This window comes from Solanum dulcamara, chromosome 6 (genome assembly GCF_947179165.1).
Source record: "Solanum dulcamara chromosome 6, daSolDulc1.2, whole genome shotgun sequence".
Taxonomy (NCBI): Eukaryota; Viridiplantae; Streptophyta; class Magnoliopsida; order Solanales; family Solanaceae; genus Solanum; species Solanum dulcamara.
Genome location: NC_077242.1, coordinates 10,045,056 through 10,068,983, shown reverse-complemented (window position 1 = coordinate 10,068,983; position 23,928 = coordinate 10,045,056). Strand labels below are relative to the sequence as shown.

The 23,928-nt window shown below is 34.0% G+C and overlaps 1 protein-coding gene across 1 annotated transcript; it reads right to left on the bottom strand.

Moving 5' to 3' along the window:
* Positions 1–259: 259 nt before the first annotated feature.
* Positions 260–2,096, bottom strand: LOC129892400 (1-aminocyclopropane-1-carboxylate oxidase 4). Its single transcript, XM_055967969.1, has 4 exons — positions 1,836–2,096; positions 1,326–1,552; positions 917–1,250; positions 260–820 (listed from the first exon to the last, which is right to left on the bottom strand). Exons 1-4 carry the CDS (start codon positions 1,938–1,940, stop codon positions 524–526), a joined length of 963 nt encoding a protein of 320 aa, XP_055823944.1. The 5' UTR covers positions 1,941–2,096; the 3' UTR covers positions 260–523.
* Positions 2,097–23,928: the final 21,832 nt, after the last annotated feature.

The following is a 23,928-nucleotide window of genomic DNA, read 5'->3' as shown; positions in this document are numbered from 1 at the left end:
ACCAATCCGTAGCGAACACACCCATTGTCTATTGCAATTTCCACAATAATGTGCAACTATTTTTCCTTCTCGGGCTAATTATAAGAGAGATTATTCCTTTTCATTCCTTACCTAATTCTTTTCCTGGTCTGATCTGATAAGAATTTGCATAAAACACTTGTCCAACAGCAATCTAAGTTTGTTCATCGTGAATTTCTCAACAGTGAATTTTGTAATGCTCAAAATTATGAACTTATATGAAGGTAAGACAAAAGTAATGTCATGAAAAGAGGAACAGGACACTACCAATTATTTGTATAAAAATATCACTATAAAGTAGCTTTGGTTTATCAGATTATTTTTAATACAAACTGTATGACTTTTTATAATGCCTTAGATTTTAATACAAACTTTATGACTCTTTATAATACCACAGAGCAGAGACACACACACACACACTCTTTTGTATAATTCTGTGACACTAAATAAGCAAATAATGTGTTTAGCTAGATTTGTGAAGCTTCCAAGAACAGAATCATTTTCTTTAAGCACTTGCAATTGGATCAACTAATTCGACATTAGCTTCCATGGCCTTCATGGCTTCAAATCTTGGCTCTTTTGCCTGAAACTTGAGTCCAGCATATAACTTCATGTAATCATCAAACACGAACCTCGGGTAAACTTGCTTGCTTTCCTCTGCCTCTTTCTCAATTAGAGCTGGTGCTGGATAGATTACTGCGTCGTTTCCTGGATTATAAAATGAGGCAAGTGACATCCGAGTTCCATTTGTTTGTGCAATCACTCTGTGCATTACACTCTTGTATTTCCCATTGGTGATCACCTGTTTTTACATTTCATAAATACCCTTTTTAGTACTACTTCTAAGTTATAGTGAAAATAGCAGACACACTAAGTGAGACACTCTAGAATCTTGTACCTCAAGTTGGTCCCCTAGGTTAACCACAATAGAGTGGCGCATGGGAGGAACATCGATCCATTTTCCGTCTTTGAGGAGTTGAAGGCCACTCACTTTGTCATCTTGGAAGAGAAGTATGATGCCACCAGCGTCTGTGTGAGCGCGGAGTCCTTTAATCAAATCAGGCTTGGGACATGGTGGATAATTGCTAACTTTAGTCCCAAAATTGGGACCTTTTGATCCATAAAAGGCCTTTTTCAAGTAACCCTTTTCAAGTCCAAGATTTTCACAGAGCAAGTCTAGTAACTCCTCTGCCAACTTCTCCAATCTTTTAGCAAAATCTCTCATGACCTCTCTGCATCATTTGGGACATGAATTTACTATAAAGTTAAAAAACTATTTATCTTGCTATGTCTATAGTATGCATTACCTGTATTCGTCGTCAAGATCGGGTACTTGAGAGATGTTAGAAACAGGAAGATGGCGCAAGAAGAAAGTGCTTTCCCAATCCAAATCAGTAACTTCAGCTTGTACAGCTTCAAGACCCTTGCTTGCCACCAATTCTTTGAATCTCTGTTCCATGCACTTCTTGTAATGTCCCTTTGTTAATTTTTCCACAGTGTCCATTACTTCATGTGGAATACCATGGTTCACCAACTGCAATGATCACAAAATAAGAAAAACATCTATACGCAAGATTACTACTTTTTCTGTTTCATTTTATGTGTCTTAGTTTGATTGGAGACACAGTTTAAGAAAATAAATGAATCATGTAGTCTTAAACTAAATGCGCCTAATGTATCAAAATACCCTTTAAATCATGTGGTTTTATACAGACCATGTAGAATATTGAAATTACAGAGTTACTCGATATAGAAAGCGACGTTTTTTTTTTTTTAAACATAGAGAGTAGTGTGTTTATGCAAACTGTAATTATTACCTCAAAGAAGCCCCAGTTCTCACATGCATCTTTGATCATTTCCTTGGTGTTGGATCTCTCAGCTCCATTGAGCTTTTCCAAGTTGATAATTGGGAAGTTCTCCATCTTAATTTTGGTAAAGTGTGTATGTGTTTCTAAGTGTGTTATACAAATACAATATATGTGTGAATTATACTAAAGATTGAAGAGATGAATATTAAATGTTTGATGGAAAAGAGTGAGGCTTTGATAGGGTATTTATAGGGGAAGAAATCAAGAAAATAGGAATTATAACTAGAGGGATTTGCTCTTTACCTTATTCTTGGTCCTACAATGCTCAGGGCAGAGCCAGTATGATGTCACGGGTTCACCCAAAATCCTTTGGTAAAAAATTATATTATTTATATATGGTTGAAATTATTTTTTATGTGTATATGGTAGATGTCGAACCCCCTTCTGCTTTCGTGCTCTTTTATATTTTGAACTTTATATTTTGAACTTCTTTATTGAAATTTTTGACTCCGTCATTGACAATGCTTACATTATTCCAAGTCTCACTCTCACAATGGTCCCCTCTTAAGTCCAAGTCAACCTTACGTGAATTCTGGTCACAGTTACTTGTTGGACCTTCTTACCCTACACACAAGTGGAATTTTATAATTTTGGAGCTAATTAAAGATATACAATTGGAAAATAACCAATTTTCTGGTGGCTAAAAATGGATTTTCCATGTATCTTGACCAGTATATAATATAAGAGGCCTTGTCTGAAGCGGCTGCTCCAGTGAAAACTAATTTGGTGTTATTGTTTCATGTGTTTATTTTATTATCTGCAGGGAAATTGCCTCACACTTTGGAAGTTTCTAAGGGCGGTATGCTGCCGAATTTAGGATTTATAGAACATGAGTGCTCTATTAACAAAGAAGAACAAAGAAATGTATTAAATGAGAATTGATATATGGTCTTCTAGGTAAATAACTTAACATTCAATTAAGTACGTTCGTGCACATAGTACCCTAGGCGTCAAGCTAAGATTTGACCTGTGTGGATTTTCGGTTCTAATCTTTTCAATTTATCGATTCTAAATATATCATTTGTTTATGTTCAATGGATTTTTAAGATAAGATACATGAGTTGAATTAAAGTTATTGTGTTCAATCAAATCCTTAGCTGACACCACATATCTTTCATATGAAATTTCTAGGAGATAGACTTGATGGCACTATTGACTTAAGTACTTGATGGCACTATTGACTTAAGTAGTTTTGTCTTGTTACACAAATTGTAGTGCGATTTATTGGTTCACTTAAAAAGTATGTTACTAATAGAGGACTTCCATGTTTTTAAGATTGCAAGTTAATGAAACCATAATGATATGCCGTGTAGAAGCTATCTTTTAGTTGACCGAAAACACCAGGCGATTGTGTTTTTGGAGAATTTTCGCATATAGTCACTCAAAAATATCTTAATTATGCTCCATAGCTATAGTTTACTAATTACAATTCGTAGCTATAGTTATAACAACGTTTGTATAATTCGCGCAGCATTTGTTTACGTTTGTATAATTCGTTATACAATTCACATTTTTTGTATAACGTTTGTATATTTCATGCACAACATTTGTATAATTCGTTATACAATTTGTAGTGTTTGTATATTTTGCTATACAATTTGATTCGCACACAATGTTTGTATAAATCGCATGAATTATACAAAACTCAATTGTATAATCGTGCGAATTATACAAATTTCAAACTGTAATTACAATTAAATGTTTGCCGCGAGCCATAATTAATTAAAACTATAGCTTTGTTAGCTAATTAACTAGTATATATTTGCTTATTCGCGTAATTTTTCCTTGATTTTCGTTTTCCTAATTTTTGATGGACAAAGTTCATTGGTACTTGGCAAATAGTTAGGAGATATTCCATCTGTCGATATTTACTTGTCCACTATTGACTTTACACAATTTTTAAGAAATTATAAATAGAAAGGTAATTTTATCGTACACCTTTTGAATATAATAAATACAATGTCTTGAAATATGTAATAGAAAAATGACTACTAATTAATGATAAGGGTAAATTAGGAACTACGTTAAATTATTTCTTGATTTCATAAATTAAATAAATATTGTTGGACATTTATTTTTAGTATAGTGAATAAGTAAAAATGGACGGAAGGGATAATAAATATTTGATGAAATTATAGTTGAGGTAAGTTGCTAATCGAACCCCCACGGTCATAAAAAAAAATCATCTTAGAAATCTTTCCACAAGTTTTGCTTCATCACACTACCCTTTCTTGTGGTTTTAAATATTACACTCACAAGTCACAACCCTTATTTCGATTAAATAACAATTCTTTTAATTTATTTATTATTAATGTTATTGAAGTAGTTTTCTCTGAGGGCGGTCGTGTGATCTTTGGCAATGCATTTGAGATTTAAAAAAATTAACATGATTTTGAGGTAATTAGAGATTGCAATCACATGTTTTAATTATTATATTCTTAAGCCAAATCTAGTCTTGATCAATTATCTTTGAGTAGGACGTTTGGACTTTCGACATATCATAATATTTGGTACTTTTGCTATGTCATTACATTTAATTGTTGATTAACAACTTTACCTAATTAACTAATTATTGAATTTCTTCTAGCTAATAAAATCTAAGCTGATGAAACACGCATGCAGGCCAAAGCAAATTAATAAGTATATCAAGACCACCATTTGGTGATTTAAAACTTTGTCCTTGAGATTTAATTATTTTTATAATGCTAAAACATAAACGTAATCATTTTAGTCATGACTTCAATATTGTTCTTCATCTAGAAAATTATCCAAAAAATAAAGTAATAGCAATACTATAAGAGGAAATATAAAATTCGAGTGGTTAATATCTAAATATCTATAATCGTCAAATTCATTGCACATGAAAATAAGCCACCTTTTTTGGACTACATGCCTAAGACTTTTTGTCCGCCTTGATTCCAATTAAATACTCTCTCCGTCCCATTTTAGTTGTCATAATAAAGTTTTTTATAATTTTTAAGAAAATATTAATTAGAAGCGTTATTTGATTAATATATCCCTTATTAATTCTTTAATTTTTATCTATTTATGTGTCTCTTAATTCTAGAAAAATTAATGTTAAGGGTAAAGTTGGGAAAATATAATTAATTCTCTCTTGATTGTTTAAATTGACAACTATTTTGGGACAACGATTTTTAGTATACATAACAACTAATATGAAACGAATGGAGTAACAAATTACTGATATAGAGAGAATTATAGAAATTGATCTATTATTGATTTATACAGAATATCATAAATTCTCGTTAAATTTGGTATTTTTTAAAAACTTTTTATGTAAGATAAATAAAGTGTACAAGTATATCTGGTTAGATAATTGACAAATATGTTATAAAATAAACTAAATCTAGCAATTTGAGACGGAGAGAATCTGAGAGAAGAAAGAACAAAAGAATTATCGTATGTATATTTTGTACTAATATGTTTCCTGTCTATTCCTTCCATATAAATTATGACCTCTATATATAGGCATAATTTAGTGGGCTACCCATTTTCAGTGGGCCCCACTTATTTAAATAATTTTATTTAGTGGACATTCCACTTATTCTACTTAACACTTCCCCTTGGATGTCCACGTGTAATGTGCCGCAAAAAAAATACTTTACAAGAAATAAGATACATAGTTATTCTGATGTTGTGCCTCGTTAAAACCTTACTAGGAAAAAACCCAGTGGGAAAAGCCTAATGAAGGAAAAAGAGTACACAGATCTGATAATACGCCTTGAGTGCTGCCTCATTAAAAACCTTGCCACGAAAACCCAATGGGACAAAACCATGGTTAAGGGAAAAAGAGTGCAGCGCGTATTTTACTCCCCCTGATGAAAACTTTATTTGATATTTTGGAGACGACGCATTCCAACCTTATATCTTAATTTCTCAAAAGTTGATGTTGGTAATGCCTTTGTGAATAAATCTGCAAGATTATCACTTGAACGAACTTGTTGTACATCTATATCACCATTCTTCTGTAGATCATGTGTGAAGAATAATTTTGGTGAAATATGTTTCGTTCTGTCTCCTTTTATGAAGCCACCTTTCAATTGAGCTATGCACGCGGTATTATCTTCGAATATAATTGTGGGTAATTTGACATCACTTTCTAGGCCACATCTTTCTTTAATGAACTGTATCATCGATCTCAACCATACACATTCTCTACTTGCTTCATGAATTGCTATTATTTCAGCATGATTTGAAGAAGTAGCAACAATTGACTGCTTTGTGGATCGCCATGATATAGCAGTCCCTCCGTATGTAAATAGATAGCCTGTTTGAGATCGAGTTTTGTGTGGGTCTGATAAATAACCTGCATCTGCATAACCAATAAGGTCTGCACTATCTTTGTTAGTATAAAACAAACCCATATCAATAGTACCCTTCAGGTATCGCAAAATATGTTTGATACCGTTCCAATGCCTTCGCGTTGGGGATGAACTATACCTTGCTAGCAAATTAACAGAAAATGTTATATCAGGTCTAGTTGCGTTAGCAAGATACATAAGTGCACCAATAGCACTGAGATATGGTACTTCAGGACCAAGAATTTCTTCATCCTCTTCTGGAGGTCGAAATTGATCTTTTTCCACTTCAAGTGATCGAACAACCATTGGAGTACTTAATGGATGTGCTTTGTCCATGTAAAATCTTTTTAAGATTTTCTCAGTGTAGGCAGATTGGTGGACAAAAATCCCGTCTGCTAAATGTTCAATTTGCAGACCTAAACAAAATTTTGTCTTTCCAAGGTCTTTCATCTCAAATTCTTTCTTTAGATACTCAATCGCCTTTTGGACCTCTTCAGGGGTTCCAATGAGATTTATGTCATCAACATAAACGGCGAGTATAACAAACTCCGATTATATTTTCTTAATAAAAACACATGGAAAAATAACATCATTTATATAGCCTTCATTTATTAAGTACTCACTAAGGCGATTATACCACATACGCCCTGATTGTTTCAGACCATATAATGATCTTTGCAGTTTTATTGAGTACATTTCCCAAGACTTTTTACATGTTTCAGGCAATTTTAATCTTTCTGGGATTTTCATGTAAATTTCATTATCAAGTGAACCATAAAGGTAAGCTGTAATTACATCCATTAGATGTATTTCGAGATTTTTATGTACAGCTAGACTGATGAGATATCAAAATGTTATTCCATCCATAACAGGTGAATATGTTTCTTCATAGTTGACTCCGGGTCTTTGAGAGAATCCTTGTGCAACAAGGCGTGCCTTATATCTTACAATTTCATTTCTCTCATTTTATTTTCTAATAAAAACCCATTTATAGCCAACTGGTTTTACACCTTCAGGGGTTTGGACTACAGGTCCAAAAACCTCACGTTTAGCAAGTGAGTCTAATTCTGATTGAATTGCCTTTTGCCATTCTGGCCAATCACATCTACGTCGACATTCTACGACGGATTTAGGCTTAAGACTTTCACTATCTTGCATGAGGTTAAGTGCAACATTATATGCAAAAATATTATCAACCGTGATTTTAGATCGATCTAAATTTATCTCATCACCGAAAGAATTTATTGAAAGTTTTTCATTCACTTGAGTCTCGGGTTCACTGATTTCTTCAGGAATATCACGATTACTCAAATCTTGACCTTCTTCAGGAGGTTCTATTGTAGTATCATCTTTATTATTTCTTACGCTTCTCTTTCTAGGATTTTTATCCTTTGAACCCAACGGTCTACCACGCTTCTGGCGTGTTTAGGATTCAGAAGCTATGATACTTGTAGATGATCCTTTTGGGACATCAATCCGGATAGGCACATTCACTGCAGGGATATGTGACTTAGTTATCTGTTTTAAATCAGTAAATGCATCTGGCATTTGATTTGCTATTTTCTGCAAGTGGATGATCTTCTGGACCTCTTGTTCACATGTGCGGGTACGTGGATCAAAATGTGATAGTGATGAAACTTTCCACGCAATTTCTTTTTCTTTTTCGGGTTCCTTTTTCTCTCCCCCTAATGACGGGAAAATTGTTTCATCAAACCGACAATCTGCAAATCGAGCAGTGAATAAGTCTCCAGTCAATGGTTCAAGGTATCTAATTATGGAGGGTGAGTCAAACCCGACATATATACCCAACCTTCGTTGAGGACCCATTTTTGTACGTTGTGGTGGTGCTACAGGCACGTATACCGCACAACCAAAAATTCTTAAATGGGCTATATTTGGTTCATGACCAAATACTAATTGTGACGAAGAGTATTTATTATAATGTGTCGGTCTAAGACGTACAAGTGCTGCTGCATGTAAGATAGCATGATCCCAAACAGTAATTGACAATTTTATTTTCATTAGTAGAGGTCTTGCTATCAATTGTAGGCGCTTTATAGATGACTCTGCAAGGCCATTTTGAGTATGAACATGAGCAACAGGATGTTCAATTTTTATCCCAATTGATAAGCAATAATCATTAAATGCTTGGGATGTAAATTCTCCAGCATTATCAAGGCGAATGGCCTTAATTGGATAATCTGGGAATTGCGCTCTCAATCTTATTATTTGTGCTAACAACTTCGCAAATGCCAGGTTGCGAGATGATAACAGGCATACATGAGACCATCTAGATGATGCATCTATTAGGACCATAAAATATCTAAACAATCCACTAGGTGGATGAATAGGTCCACATATATCTCCATGTATACGCTCTAAAAATCCAGGAGATTCGATGCCAACCTTCAGGGTCGATGGCCTGGCAATTAATTTGCCTTGATAACAAGCAGCACATGAAAATTCATCATTCGTAAGAATCTTCTGGTTCTTTAACGGATGTCCAGTTGAATTTTCAAGAATTCGTCTCATCATTATTGATTCAGGATGACCTATTCGATCATGCCATAGCACAAATATATTTGGATCAGTAAACTTCTGGTTTACGATCATATGTGCTTCAATTGCACTAATTTTTGCATAATATAGGCCAGATGACAGAGTTGGTAATTTTTCCAAAATATATTTCTGGCCTGAGACACTTTTGGTTATACCAAGATATTCAATATTCATTTCATTTAGTGTCTCAACATGATATCCATTTCTGCGGATATCTTTAAAACTTAACAAGTTTCTTGGGGATTTAGAAGAGAATAATGCATCTTCTATAATAATTTTTGTCCCTTTAGGCAGAATTATAGTAGCTCTTCCGGAGCCTTCAATCATTTTGGAATTGCCAGATATCGTAGTAACATTAGCTTTTCTTCTAAGCAAGTTGGAAAAATATTTCTCGTCTTTAAAAATAACATGAGTTGTTCCACTATCAATTACACAAATATCCTCGTGATTGATCATTGATCCAAATAAAATTTGAGGCATTTCCATATTTTTCTTCAAAAAGAAAGAAAGTAAATATTATAATTAATACCTGATTTATTATACAAAGTTTTATTTCATTACATTAAGCTAGAAAAATACAAACATAATATTTAATACATACAACAACAAAGAGAATTATTTAAATATTATCGGGCTTATCAACATTCATATTTACTTCTGGAAAATTAAAGAAATCAGCTACATCCAGATGCATGGGCTCAATATTGTCCTCAGAGATAAAATTTGTCTCTGGATTATTTTCTGCCCTCTTTAACGATGCCTGATATAGCTGAACCAAGCGTTTTGATGACCGGCAAATCCGCGACCAGTGCCCCACACCTCCACATCTATGAAATATTGTTTCTAAATTATTCTTCGATAAAGCTTCTGGCTTTTTACCCTGCCTTTTATATTGCTGGTTATTTCTCGGTGTCAGCCGAGCATCATGATTAAAATTTCTTCTTTGACTACGACCACGACTGGGGCCATGGCCTCTTTTTCGTTGGTTAGAATTTGCCTGATTCACTTCAGAGAGTGGCAAAGAACCAACTGGCCGACTATCATAATTTTTCATTAATAGTTCATTATGTCTTTCAGCAATAAGAAGGTGAGAAAGTAATTCAGAATATTTTTTAAAGCCTTTTTCGCGATATTGCTGCTGCAGGAGCATATTCGCGGGTGGAAATGTGGAGTATGTTTTTTCAAATTTATCTTGTTCCGGGATTTCATCTCCGCATAAAGTTAACTAAGCTATAATTCTAAATAAAGTAGAATTATATTTAGTTATATTTTTAAAGTCCATCAGTCTCAGATTTAACCAGTCATAACGTGCTTGTATAAGCATGACCAACTTCAGGTGGTCATACCTTTCTTTTAAATTTTTCCACAATTTCAAGGGATCTTTTAATGTAAGATATTGTAATTTAAGACCCTCGTCAAGATGGTGGCGGAGGAAAATCATAGCTTTTGCACGATCTTGACTAGATGCCGTGTTATCATCTTTGATGGTGTCTGCCAGACCCATCAATTCAAGATGAATTTCGGCATCTAGTGCCCATGAGGAGTAATCTTTTCCAGAGATATCCAAAGCAACAAATTCAATTTTTGAAATATTTGTCATTTTATTAAATAAAATTCTTACCGCTTTTTGTTACCTTAAAAAACAAAAAACCGGAGCCTCGTGCTGATAACGTGTTATAAAATAAACTAAATCTAGCAATTTGAGACGGAGAGAATCTGAGAGAAGAAAGAACAAAAGAATTATCGTATGTATATTTTGTACTAATATGTTTTCTGTCTATTCCTTCCATATAAATTATGACCTCTATATATAGGCATAATTTAGTGGGCTGCCATTTTCAGTGGGCCCCACTTATTTAAATGATTTTATTTAGTGGACATTCCACTTATTCTACTTAACAAAATACAATTTGTATCGATGAATTTAGTGCTTCACTTTTTCTTCTTTTTTTTTTTTAAAAAAAAATTATTTTTACACATTCTTTCTCTAATAAAATATTATATTAAAGGACCCTTTTCTTATTTCTTTTCTGTTAAAATCTATTTAACTAATTAAAAAAATCGGAAGTGAGTGTTTTCTTTTTAATGTTATTTTATCAATTAAAATAGAATAATTCACTGTACTTTTATAATTGATAAAATATGTCAAGTATATAAAATTACAATAATTCATCATTAATTTTCATTTAATTAGATAACGATAAATCTTTGTTTCCGTAATAGAATATGAAATATTTTTATTTCTTAATTATTTCCGAATTGAAGAAGGATAAATATTTATTAATATAATCTTTGATTTTAAAGTTAAGTTCAACAATCATAATACATAAAAACACAAAAATCTATTACATTACTTCAAATCACAAAATGTTATTAAATTATTGTCGATGTAGTTATTGTTGACCCTTCTTCATTTTAACTTTAAAACCAAGAAATATATTAGCAAATGTTTACTATTTCAATTTCCTAATTTATAGAAAAAAGAATTTTATCATTATTTAAATGATAATTAATGATGAGGTTACTATGATCTACTCTCCCGTCCCTTTTTACTTGTCAAATTTTGACTTGGCACACCTATTAAAAAAATAATGATTGGTATAGTGAGTTTATCATTTTACCCCTATTAATTGAGTAGAATTTTAAACATATTTACTCTCTATATTTTTCAAAGACATTAACTCAATGTTAATAAATTGAAGGTATAATAAAATTTTGTTTTATCCTTTCTTGATTTGTCAAAAATGATAAGTAAAAAGAAAAATTAAATTAAAAATATTTGACATGTAAAAATGTACACAGAGTTGTTTTATTTAAATTGATAAAATGAATTTAGAAGAAAAATAAATTACTTCCCAATTTTTTTTAGTTAAAGAAATTATATAAAAGAAGGCGTTCTTTAAAAACGACGTTTTTATTATGTCCAAAAATGTCTCGTTAATAATTTATCTCAAAATGCCTTTATTTTTAATAATAGCTGAGCCATACTATTAATAACTATATATTAGATCAAATTATTAACAAAAAATATATTTATTTAATTTCATATAATTTAAGAATATTTTAAACCTTTTTTCGTAAAAGTATCTGGATAGAGGCGTCACATGCAATGGTCCAAATTATTCATCATCATGTGGCTAACTTCTACTAAAATCATTCACAAACTGTATAATCTTTATACATGCATTGCCAAAAATTCCAAGACATGCTTTGGTGCCCCATGTTATTTGTGCAGTGCCTTTCAAGTTTTGAGGAATATTTCCCATCTCTTTTAGGGTTCATGCATCTGCATTGCCCCCACCTAACTTCATTTCTTTGTTTGGAAAAGATTAATCCATTTAGAGCTCATTTGGTCGGGAAATAAATTATTTTGAGATTAATGGGTAATAGTGGATTAGAAGTTGAAAAAGAATAAAAAATTCTCATCTAATTGTAAGGGGAAAAATGAAAAGAGAAAAATATCATCACGTTTCTTAAAAGTTATAAAATCGAACCAAATCAATAAAAAACAAACTAATAAATGTGTACTATATTTTATTTGATTATATATTTAATAATTAAAAAATTGACTAAATTAGTTTTATTTTGCGTTTAGACAAGAACCGACCCATGAGCACCTGATGGTACTTTGGACGCAAATCATAAGTTTATGTATAAAAATTTACAAAAATTATAATAAATAGTAGATATAAACTCATAACTTTAAAAATATAACGAGTTCAATATTAAAAATCTTAAATATCAAATTCATAAAATTTAAATTTTGAATTTACCATCGTAATAACGGACTATTAATTTTGTCACATAAAAGATGAAAAACACTTAGTTTTGTTGGTTTTTATATATATTGCTTTAGTGGTCGGTCTTACATGCTGATTACCTCTTTGATGAAGAAAAAAAGTTGAACCCATAGATAACCACCTAAAGTTATCACCAACTTTTAGTTAGAAATTCAATTAGGCTTTGTTCAATGTACACATCTCATGTCATGTACCGCTGTATCATTTTGACATTTTTTACTGCCTTGGCAGAGTGCATATATTGCACTAATTTTAAGCATGTGGAAAATATTTTTTGTGCGAAAAATATTTTTTTCCTTTTTTCCTCCCTCTCTCCTCTTGCACTCACTCCATCTTCCATTACCATTCATCAAACCACCGCTACATTAATTTGGAAAACTCTTACAAAAATATGATAATGCACTGATTTTGAACCAAAAAAAATATTATTACACTGATTATGAAAAACTTTACAAAAATGTAAGAAAAAAAAACATGAATAATCTACAGCAAATATACAACTATTATTTAGTTCATCGTCACTTGAGCTTCTCCAAAATTGATTTAAATGTTTATTCCCAATCTCAGGAAGTCACAAAACACAACAATTGTGCTAAAGTCTCTTTCAGTCTCATTCGCCCAACTGAAGAAGAAAGTTGAAAGTGCTAATCCGGAATCTTTCCTCTATCAAATGCAAATTCGCAGACTAAATTTTTTTAGATTTGTGAGTTAAATATTTTTTTTAATTTTTTTTCAGATCTCAAAAATATCATCATCGCCTCGCCGGAAAAAGTGGAGATCCACCATTGTTATCAATCTCTTTCTCTCTTCCTTCTACCACCAAAACACATTTTATTTAAAATTAAAATTATCATCTCTAAAAAAAATATGAGAAGTCATTGAAAAAAATTAGATCTGAGTCTCATATTTTTTTTCGACGAAACTCCATTTATTCTAATAAGGACTTTCTATTGATTAGATTGAGTTTTCTAGAAAATGATTTTTTTCCCTTTTTTTATTGAAATATTTTTTTAAAATAAGTTTAAATAGTTTTACTTCTTCTTATAATTAATTTTTAATTTTTTGTTGTAAACCAAATGACACATGTCCTCTTCTAATTAATCATCATGCCATGTCAATCGTGAGTGTATTACATACAATTTGTAATTTTAGCTGATTGTCCAAAAAATGTCAAAAATGATACAGCGGAGCATGTTATGAGGTGTCTAAAATGAAAAAAATATAGTTGAAGTGTTTAAGTAAAAGTTGTGCCAACTTTAGATGGTCACTGATGAATTCAGCCAAGGAAAAAGTAATATATAACTAACGACAAGAGAAGCACTGAGTTTTGTTGTTTCATAAAATCGCTTTACATTCTATTTGGATAGAGGTTTTTCATGGTTTCATAATGTATGGTACTTTATAGTATGGTATGATACTGTACTGTACAATATAAGACTATATTTGGATAGATTGTATGGTTTGCTATTGTTTAATGATAATTTTGTTGTTTGGTTTGACTTTATCATAATTGATAAATTCACAAAAATGCCCTTAATTATTATAAATATTAAATTTATCATTTTCCAGCACTAATCTTACATCCTAAAGGCGACTAGTTACTAAACATTGTCCAACCATTTTAGATTTCTGTATTTCTCACGTTAGTTGTCTTTTCAAATAAGGATTTTTAGTGGCTATATTTTAAGGTTTTGGATAGCCATAATATACTCTATGGTCGTTATCATTTGCTAGACATCCCCTATATTAACACAGAGCTAGAGACACATTAAAAATTGTGAGGAACTAGCGGTAGAATCTCATAAACTTATTGATAAGAAAGGGGATGAATAACCGCACCACTAACTTTCAAGAAGCAGTCAGGACTAATTGAATGCAAATCCTAAACCTGAAGGAAACACAAGTAGATTAGTCACAATCATAATTACAATATTTTCTAAGCCTAACTTTTCCGTCAGGAAATAAGAATTAATTTAGGAGTGTAAAAAAGAATAAGAAATCTGAAGAGAAACCTGCAAAGGTGTTGATTCCACTAGAGATAACGAGCACAATTGAAGAGAATTTCAATTTGAAATTCTTAGATGCTTCAAAAATTATTTCTGAGAAGGATGAGTAATATGACAGTGAAAACAATAGATATATTAAGGTAACATTTAATAAAGAATAAAGGGTAAATTAGAATTATTTAAAATTAAGTAAAAGTATAATTGAAAAAAAATAATGGGATACCACCAAATTGGTGGTTTTAAAAAGTGAAGGTTTTCATAGTTACAAAACCATGAAATCAAATCATACCATACTATGTTGAAAGAGCACCGTGGACAGTGCCTTGAAGGTGTTCAACGAAATTCCTTAACGAAATATTGCTTTATTAAATGCTATCATTTTTGGGTTTTACCCAAAGGTCGTTATGGACAGTAACTTCGATATGAACAGTAACTCCGAAGTGAACAGTACTCCAACATGAATAGTATTTTCGATGGCAACCAGGTTCATTTCAACTGGAGTTGGTACCTCTGATTTCCATATCTTTCCATATCTATTCTTTGCTCATACAATTGTAGTTACATTTTGTTGACTTTAAATCTTTGAATAATTTATTAGTTCATACGCGTTTTCGTAGTTTTGGATAGTGATAGTAGACTAGAGTCATGTTTTCGCTCAGGGACGGAGATGGGGACGAGGGTAAGGAGGGGTAAGTGGGTTAGATGAGCGTCTAGACTGAGAGTAGGTTCTTGGAATATTGGGACATTGACGGAAAAATCTATAGAGCTAGTTAAGATTCTAAAGAAGAGGAAGATTAATATAGCTTGTGTATAAGAGACCAAATGGGTATGTTCTAAAGCTAAGGAGGTAGACGAGTATAAGCTTTGGTTCTCTGGTAGATCGAAGTATAGGAATGGGTTAGGCATTTTAGTAGACAATAATTTAAGGAATCAGGTGGTGGAGGTTAGGAGAGTCACTGATAGGATGATGTCGATAGAGGTGGTCTTTGAAGGGATCACGTTGAACATTATTAGTGCTTATGCGCCTCAAGCAGGCTTAGGCGAGGAGGATAAGAGGCGCTTTTGGGAGGATTTGTACGAGTTAGTGGGAGGCATACCACCTACTGAGAAGATTTTCTTGGAAAGGGATTTCAATGGGCACATCGGGTGTATTTCGGGAGGGTATGATGATATGCATAGAGGCTTTGTCTTCGGGGACAAAAATGGAGGAGGAGTTTCACTTTTGGATTTCGCAAGAGATTTTGGGTTAGTGATAGCCAATTTGAGTTTCCCAAAGAAGAAGGACCACTTGGTAACCTTTTGGAGAGAGGTGGCTAAGACGCAGATAGAGTTTTTACTCCTTAGGAAGGATGATAAAGGTCTGTGCAAAGACTGTAAGGTCATTCCAATTGATAACCTTACAACCCGACATAAGCTCTTAGTGATGGATTTAGGGATCAAGATGATGAGGAAGAAGGGGGTAGGGGATGACCAACCTAGGATCAGATGGAAATTTTTTACCACGGCTAGTGCCTTGGAGATGGGAGAGAAATTGAAGGATATAGAGGTCTAGGATAGTAGTAGGGATGCGAACAGTATGTGGGATAGGACTGCTAGTTGTATTAGGGCTGTAGCAAGGGAAGTGTTGGAAGTCTCGACAGGTAGTCGAGTCAGCATCGAGGGGACTGGTGGAGGAATGGAGAAGTGCAAGGGAAGATGGAAGCAAAGAAGATAGCGTATGCGAAGTTAATAGAAAGCAAGGATGAGGTGGAGAAGTGGACGGATAAAGAACTTTATAAGATAGCGAGGAAGGAGGCAAAGTTGGCGGTTTCGATGCCAAAAAGGCAGCTTTTGAACGCCTTTATGCTGAACTAGAAGAGAAAGGCGGGGATAAGAAATTATTCAGGCTAGCCAGGATGCGGAAGAGAAGGGCACGCGATGTGGATCATGTGAGGTGCATTAAGGACGAGCATGGAAAACTATTGGTAGAGGAGATCCTCATTAAATAGAGATGAAAGTCGTACTTCCATAAACTCTTGAATGAAGAAGGGGACAGAGAGATTGTGTTGGTTTGGAACATACAGGGAGGTTTCACGATTTTGGGTGTTTCAGGAGTATGACGGCCGAAGAGGTTAAGGGTGTTGTGCGTAGGATGCGCTGGGAAAGAGCTACCAGACCTGACGAGATTCCTGGGGAATTTTGGAAGAGCGCGAGCTCGGTAGGTTTGGAGTGGCTGACTAGGTTATTTAATGTCATCTTTAAGATGGAAACAATGCCCGAAAAATGAAGGTCGAGCGTAATGATCCTTTTATACAAAAATAAGGGGGATATCCAGAGCTGTAACAACTATAAAGTATCAAGCTTCTAAGCCATACTATGAAAGTGTGGGAAAGAGTGGTGGAGATGAGGGTGAGGAGAGACGTGTCTATTTTAGAGAACCAGTTCGGATTTATGCCAGGACGCTCAACTACAGAAGCCATCCATCTTATGAGGAGACTGGTAGAGCAGTATAAGGAGAGGAAGAGGGACTTGCATATGGTATTCATCGACCTAGAAAGACTTACAATAAAGTTCCACGAGAGATACTATGGAGATGTCTGGAGGCTAAAGATGTACATATGGCATATATTAGGGTGATATATATGTTATACTAACTCAAATTTTAAAGAGACAATTAAACCAATTAGGTCATAAAAGTTCTAACTAAATAATAACTTAAGCATGTTTTTGTTATCTAAATTATGTTAAAAGAAGAAATTGAAAACATGAAAATCTATATTGTTAAAGAAAACTACTTGAAAAAATAATGAACAAAACTAAAAGCTTTCATTCAATAATCCTAACACATGCTAGCTAATTAATCCTAACACATGATAACTATAAGAAATTTGTATCATTAATCTAATTATTCTTAATACATGCTAACTAAAAAAATACGATTACGAATCAACTAAATATAAAACATGAAATAATTAAATAAAATAAAGCTGAGATTTTTTTTACCTCTTTCCGGACAGCGAGACTGTAGACGACGAGCGGAAGACGACTTTACCACCACCAAAAATCTTGACGGAACTCGAATCAATAAAACAAAAATTTAAAATTTAGACTCGAACCTATGTGGATTCGATGTTATAAGAACTCTGTTCTTAGCCTAACTTTCGACTTCAATCTCCTATTTTCCTTGAAGAAAAATATTAATTGAAAGCTAGAAATTTTCACAACTTTTAAGCTGGGAACAAGAGTCCAAAATCCTAGCTAAGTAAGAAAAATTTCTAACTTTGGTGGCTAAAAAACCTCCCACTTCTTCCCTCTTCTTAATGAGAATATGAGCCTTTATATAGGCTTCAAAACCCCCTAATTTTTCATTAATTTTTGATGTGGAAGAATGGATTTTTTTTATAGAAAAAACTAAAAATTTCAAAAATACAAACTATAATTAAACTAACCTAATTAACATTGTATTTAGTTAAAAATAAAATCTTTTTGAGATAATTTTCGAATAACCACATAAATAGTAATCAAAGATATAGTTATATAGAACTATGTATACAACAACAATAACAACAACCCAGTGAAATCCCACAACGTGGGTCTGGGGAGGGTAAAGGATACGGAGACCTTACTCCTACCAAGATAGGACGGTTGTTTCTAGAAGACCCTCGGCTTAATAAAAGCATTAACAGAGGTTAGATAAGGCTATAAAGTTCAAAATGATATGACAAAGCAAGTAACGAGAGAGACACAAATAAAATAGAGTAATCAATGTACAGAAAGTAATAGATAACAAGAGAAATCAGAGCACAAGAAATTATAGTGCGCTAATGCGCCTACTAATAAGGTAGAATAACGAGACTATGTACTAGCCTTCTACCTTAATATGGGTCCTCCACACCCTTCTATCTAAGGTCATGTCCTCGGTAAGCTGTAACTGCTGTAACTACACCATGTTCTGTCTAATCACCTCTCTCAAATATTTCTTCGCCCTACACCTACCTCTTCTGAAACCATCAATGGCCAACCTCTCACACTTCCGCACTGGGGCATCTATGTCTCTCCTTTTCACATACCCAAACCATCTCAGTAGCATTTTCCGCATCTTGTCTTCCACCGATGACACTTCTACCTTGTCCGGAATAGCCTCGTTTCTAATCTTGTCGCTCCTGGTATGCCCACACATCCATCTCAACATTCTCATCTCGGCAACTTTCATCTTTTGAAAGTGAGATACCTTAACTGGCCAACACTCCGCCCTATATAACATAGCTGGTCTAACCACCACTTTGTAAAACTTGCCCTTAAGTTGTAGTGGCACCTTCTTGTCACATAGCACACCGGAAGCGAGCCTCAATTTCATCCACCCTTCCCCAATACGGTGTGTGACATCATCATCAATTTCCTTGCTACCTTGAATGATAGACCCAAGGTACTTGAAACTACTTTTCTTTTGGATGGCCTGGTCACCAAGCCTAACTTCCTCGCTAACTTCCTGAGGTGTCTCACTAAACTTGCACTCTAAGTACTTTGCCTTGGACCTACTCAGCTTAGACACTTTAGACTCCAAGATATGTCTCCAAACCTTCAGCTTAGCGTTAGTTCCACTACAAGTCTCATCGATCAGGACTATATTGTCCGCCAAAATTATACACCATGGCACCTCATCTTGAATTTGTCGCGCCAATCAATCCATCACCAAGGCAAATAAAAACGGACTGAGAGCTGATCCTTGATGCAACCCCATCACAAATGGGAAGTGCTCTGAGTCCCCTCCTACTGTCCTTACCCTGGTTTTGGCACCCTCGTACATATCCTTAATCACCCTAATGTATGCCATATGTACACCTTTAGCCTCCAGACATCTCCATAGTATCTCTCGTGGAACTTTATTGTAAGTCTTTCTAGGTCGATGAATACCATATGCAAGTCCCTCTTCCTCTCCCTATACTGCTCCACCAGTCTCCTCATAAGATGGATGGCTTCTGTAGTTGAGCGTCCCGGCCTAAATCGGAACTGGTTCTCTGAAATAGATACGCCTCTCCTCACCCTCATCTCCACCACTCTTTCCCATACTTTCATAGTACTGCTTAGAAGCTTGATACATCTATAGTTGTTGCAGCTCTGGATATCCCCCTTGTTTTTGTATAGGGGGATCATTATGCTCGACCTCCATTCTTCGGGCATCGTAGCCATCTTAAAAATGACATTGAATAACCTAGTTAGCCACTCCAAACTATCGAGCTCGCGCTATTCCAAAATTCCCTAGGAATCTCGTCAGGTCTAGTCGCTCTTTTCCAACGCATCCTACGAACAACTCTCTTAACCTCTTCGACCGTAATACTTCTGCAACACCCAAAATCGTGACGCCTCCCTATATGTTCCAAATCTCCCAATACACTCTCTCTGTCCCCTTCTTCATTCAAGAGTTTATGAAAGTGTGACTGCCATCTCTGTTTAAAGAGGGTCTCCTCTACCAATACTTTTTCATGCTCGTCCTTAATGCACTTCACTTGACCCACATCGCGTGCCTTTCTCTTCCGCACCCTTGCTAGCCTGAATAATTTCCTATCCCCGTATTTCTCTTTTAGTTTAGCATAAAGACGTTCAAAAGCTGTCGTTTTGGCGTCGAAACTACCGATTTTGCCTCCTTCCTGGCTATCTTATAAAGTTCTCTATTCATCCACTTTTCCACCTCATCTTTGCTTTCTATCAACTTCGCATACGCTATATTCTTTGCTTTCATCTTCCCTTGCACTTCTCCATTCCACCACCAGTCCTCTCAATGCCGACTACGACTACCTGTCGAGTCTTCCAACACTTCCCTTGCTACAAACCTAATATAGTTAGCCGTTCTATCCCACATACTGTTCACATCCCCACTACTATCCTAGGCCCCCATATCTTTTAATTTCTCTCCCATCTCTAGGGCACTAGCCGTGGTTAAATTCTCCCATCTGATACTAGGTTGGTCATCCCTGACCCTCCTCTTCCTCATAATCTTGATCCCTAAATCCATTACCAAGAGCTTATGACAGGTTGTAAGGTTGTCGATCGGAATGACCTTACATTCTTTGCACAGATCTTTATCATCCTTCCTAAGAAGTAGAAAATCTATCTGAGTCTTAGCCACCAAACTACGGAAGGTTACCAAGTGGTCCTCCTTCTTTGGGAAGCTCGAATTGGCTATCACCAACCCAAAAGCTCTTGCGAAATCCAAAAGTGAAACTCCTCTTCCATTTTTGTCCCCGAAGCCAAATTCTCCATGCACATCATCATACCCTCTTGAAATAGCCCCGATATGCAAATCTCCTCCCACGAAAAGCTTCTCAGTAGGTGGTATGCCTCCCACTAACTCGTACAAATCCTCCCAAAAGCGCCTCTTATCCTCCTCTCCTAAGCCTGCTTGCGGCGCATAAGCACTAATAATGTTCAACGTGGTCCCTTCAACAACCACCTCAATCGACATCATCCTATCAATGACTCTCCTAACCTCCACCCCCTGATCCCTTAAATTATTGTCTACTAAATGCCTACCCCATTCCTATACTTCAATCTACTAGAGAACCAAAGCTTATATCCGTCTACCTCCTTAGCTTTAGAACCTACCCATTTGGTCTCTTAGACACAAACTATATTAATTTTCCTCTTCTTTAGAATCTTAACTAGCTCTATGGATTTTTTCGTTAACATCCCAATGTCAAGAACCTACTCTCAGTCTAGACGCTCCTTTAATCCACTTACCCCTCCTTACCCTTGTCCTCGTCCCCGTTCCTGAGAGAGAACATGATCCTAGTCTACTATCACTATCCAAAACCACGAAAATGCGTATGAACTAATAAATTATTCAAAGGTCTAAAGTCAGCAAAATGTAACTACAAGTGTATGAACAACGAGTAGATATGGAGAGATATGAGAACCGGAGGTACCAACTCCAGTTGAAATGAACCTGGTTGCCCCTGGAAAATACTATTCACTTCAGAGTTCACATCGGAGTTATTGTTCACGTCGGCTCACCAACAAGCTCTTTTTCTCTTAAACAATTTATCGAACAAATGTGGTGCATTCAAAATCACAACTGAAAATAGATATTCCGACGATTCCGATGATCTACAAAGCTTTCCAAAAACAGATCTGAAGTGCACTAGGATAAATGGGTGATTTCCTAACAAATCTACACACTACTAGAAAAACAAGAGATAGTAAGCAGCAATGGACAAGAACAAACCAAAATTAATCAAAAAAAGAGCAAATAACGCATCAATAAGCAATAGGTAATTGAAAAGATATAAAGAAATCTGAAGTAAATAAAGGTGAATAAATCTGCAAGCTAGCCCTTGGAAGATCGAGGAAGCAACAGAGGATATAGGTGAACGTTGTCGCCGGAGAAAGAGAGCAATATGTTGTAAAAAAATAAAACAAAAATGAATGGTGTAAATAGTAATTTGTATAATCTCACACGTTATTATACTAAAATTTATAAAAAGATAAAAATAGTTAAAAGTAACATGAAAATATCTTTGTTTTTATAAAAACTAATTATTTCAACAATAATCGAAATTTAAAGAAACTCGATAACCAATTTACGTTGTGGAGGGGCAAAATTGGGTGTCAACAAAGATAATTCATAACTTTTCCTTTCACTTTTGGTTGGAGAATATTTTTTACAATGGTGCTATGATCTTTTAATTCGTATAAATCTCCCATTAACTTGTATGATTTAAGCTATTTTATCTGTGTCGCTTTCATTATTTGCGTTATTCGTTAGTTGCTTTTCCATAACGCTTTGAACTTTTTAGCCTTATCTGACCTCTTTTTATGCTTCTTTTGAGCTGATGGTCTCTCGAAAACAGTCGTTCTACTTTGGTAGGAGTAAGGTCTGCGTACACTTTACCCTCCCAGACCCCACGTTATGAGATTTCACTGGATTATTATTGTTGTTGTAATCAAATTTAACATTTCAAATCATATCTGAGAATTAAGAGAATATGATGTCATGCTTAGTTATCTCACAAACAAGATAAATATATAAACAAATATGAATTAAAATCCACATTCTTAAAATATTACATAGAAGTTGATTAAAATGCTAATTTTGACACCTACAAATAGTGAAAAGAGAATAAACATACTTATTTTCGAACTTTTACAATAGAAAAATAAGACAATATATAAAATTCTAAAATAATGTTATTTATATCTTTCTCTTTTTGTATCCCACCATCTTGGCCACCAACTATAAGAATTTGAGATGTAGAAATGATATCAAATGTCTTGGAAATGCCCTCTATTTACAAGTGAAAGTTAAATTAAAGGTTCATCTAATATATGAACATGAAAAGCCAACAAAAATGTGAAATTAAATTAGAGTAATGGAGTATTAAAGAAAATTAAATTTCCTGAATGTGGACACTTAAGCTTAGAAGGGGAAAAAACTTGAATTGTAATTAATTAATTCACCGAAAGCTGAAGCCATAATTTGCCATTTAATAGGAATTTAATTTAAGGGAAAAGACTCAAATATGCAATCGAATTTTGAGAAAAAACTCATTTATGTCATCCGTTAAAAGTTTGGCTCATCTATGCCATTGCCGTTTGAGAAAAAGTTCATCTATGACATTATTTTTTAACTCCGGTTTTGCAAAACCACCTAAACAATTTTTAGCACTTTTCTATTTGAGTTTTGAATCAAATGTACTTTTTTTTTGCTTCTTCTTCTTCTTCTTCTTCAAGAACACCAAGAACACATGAAGAACACCAAAAATACAAATTTTTAACTTCTTCAATTTTTCACGAAATCACCTCAAATTTCAATATTAACATCCCTCCGAACTAGATATCAAATCTCAATATCTTTTAACCTCAAATTCAACCTAACCTAAAAGACACTTAAAATTTCTTCAAAGTTTTAAAACTTTAACATCTTTTAATGGTAGAATTTTCTCCACAATTCCAAATCACTTGAAATGTTGAACATAGACATAGTGAACTTTAAATTATTTTTTGGATCTATGTTCAAAATTTCAAGTAATTTGGAATTGTGGCGAAAATTCAACCATTAAAGGAGGTTAAAGTTTTGAAATTTTGAAGAAATTGTAAATGTATCTTTTAGATTAGGTTGAATTCAAGCTTAAAAGATATTGAGTTTTGATATCTAGTTTGAAGGAATGCTACTATTGAAATTTGAGGTGATTTCGTGAAAAATTGAAGAAGTTAGAAATTTGAATTTTCGATGTTCTTCATGTGTTCTTGGAGAAGAAGAAGCAAAAAAATATATTTTATTCAAAATTTCAATAGAAAAATATTAAAAGTTGTTTAGGTGATTTTGTAAAATAGGAGTTAAAAAATAATGACATAAATGAGTCTTTTTTCAAACAGCAAT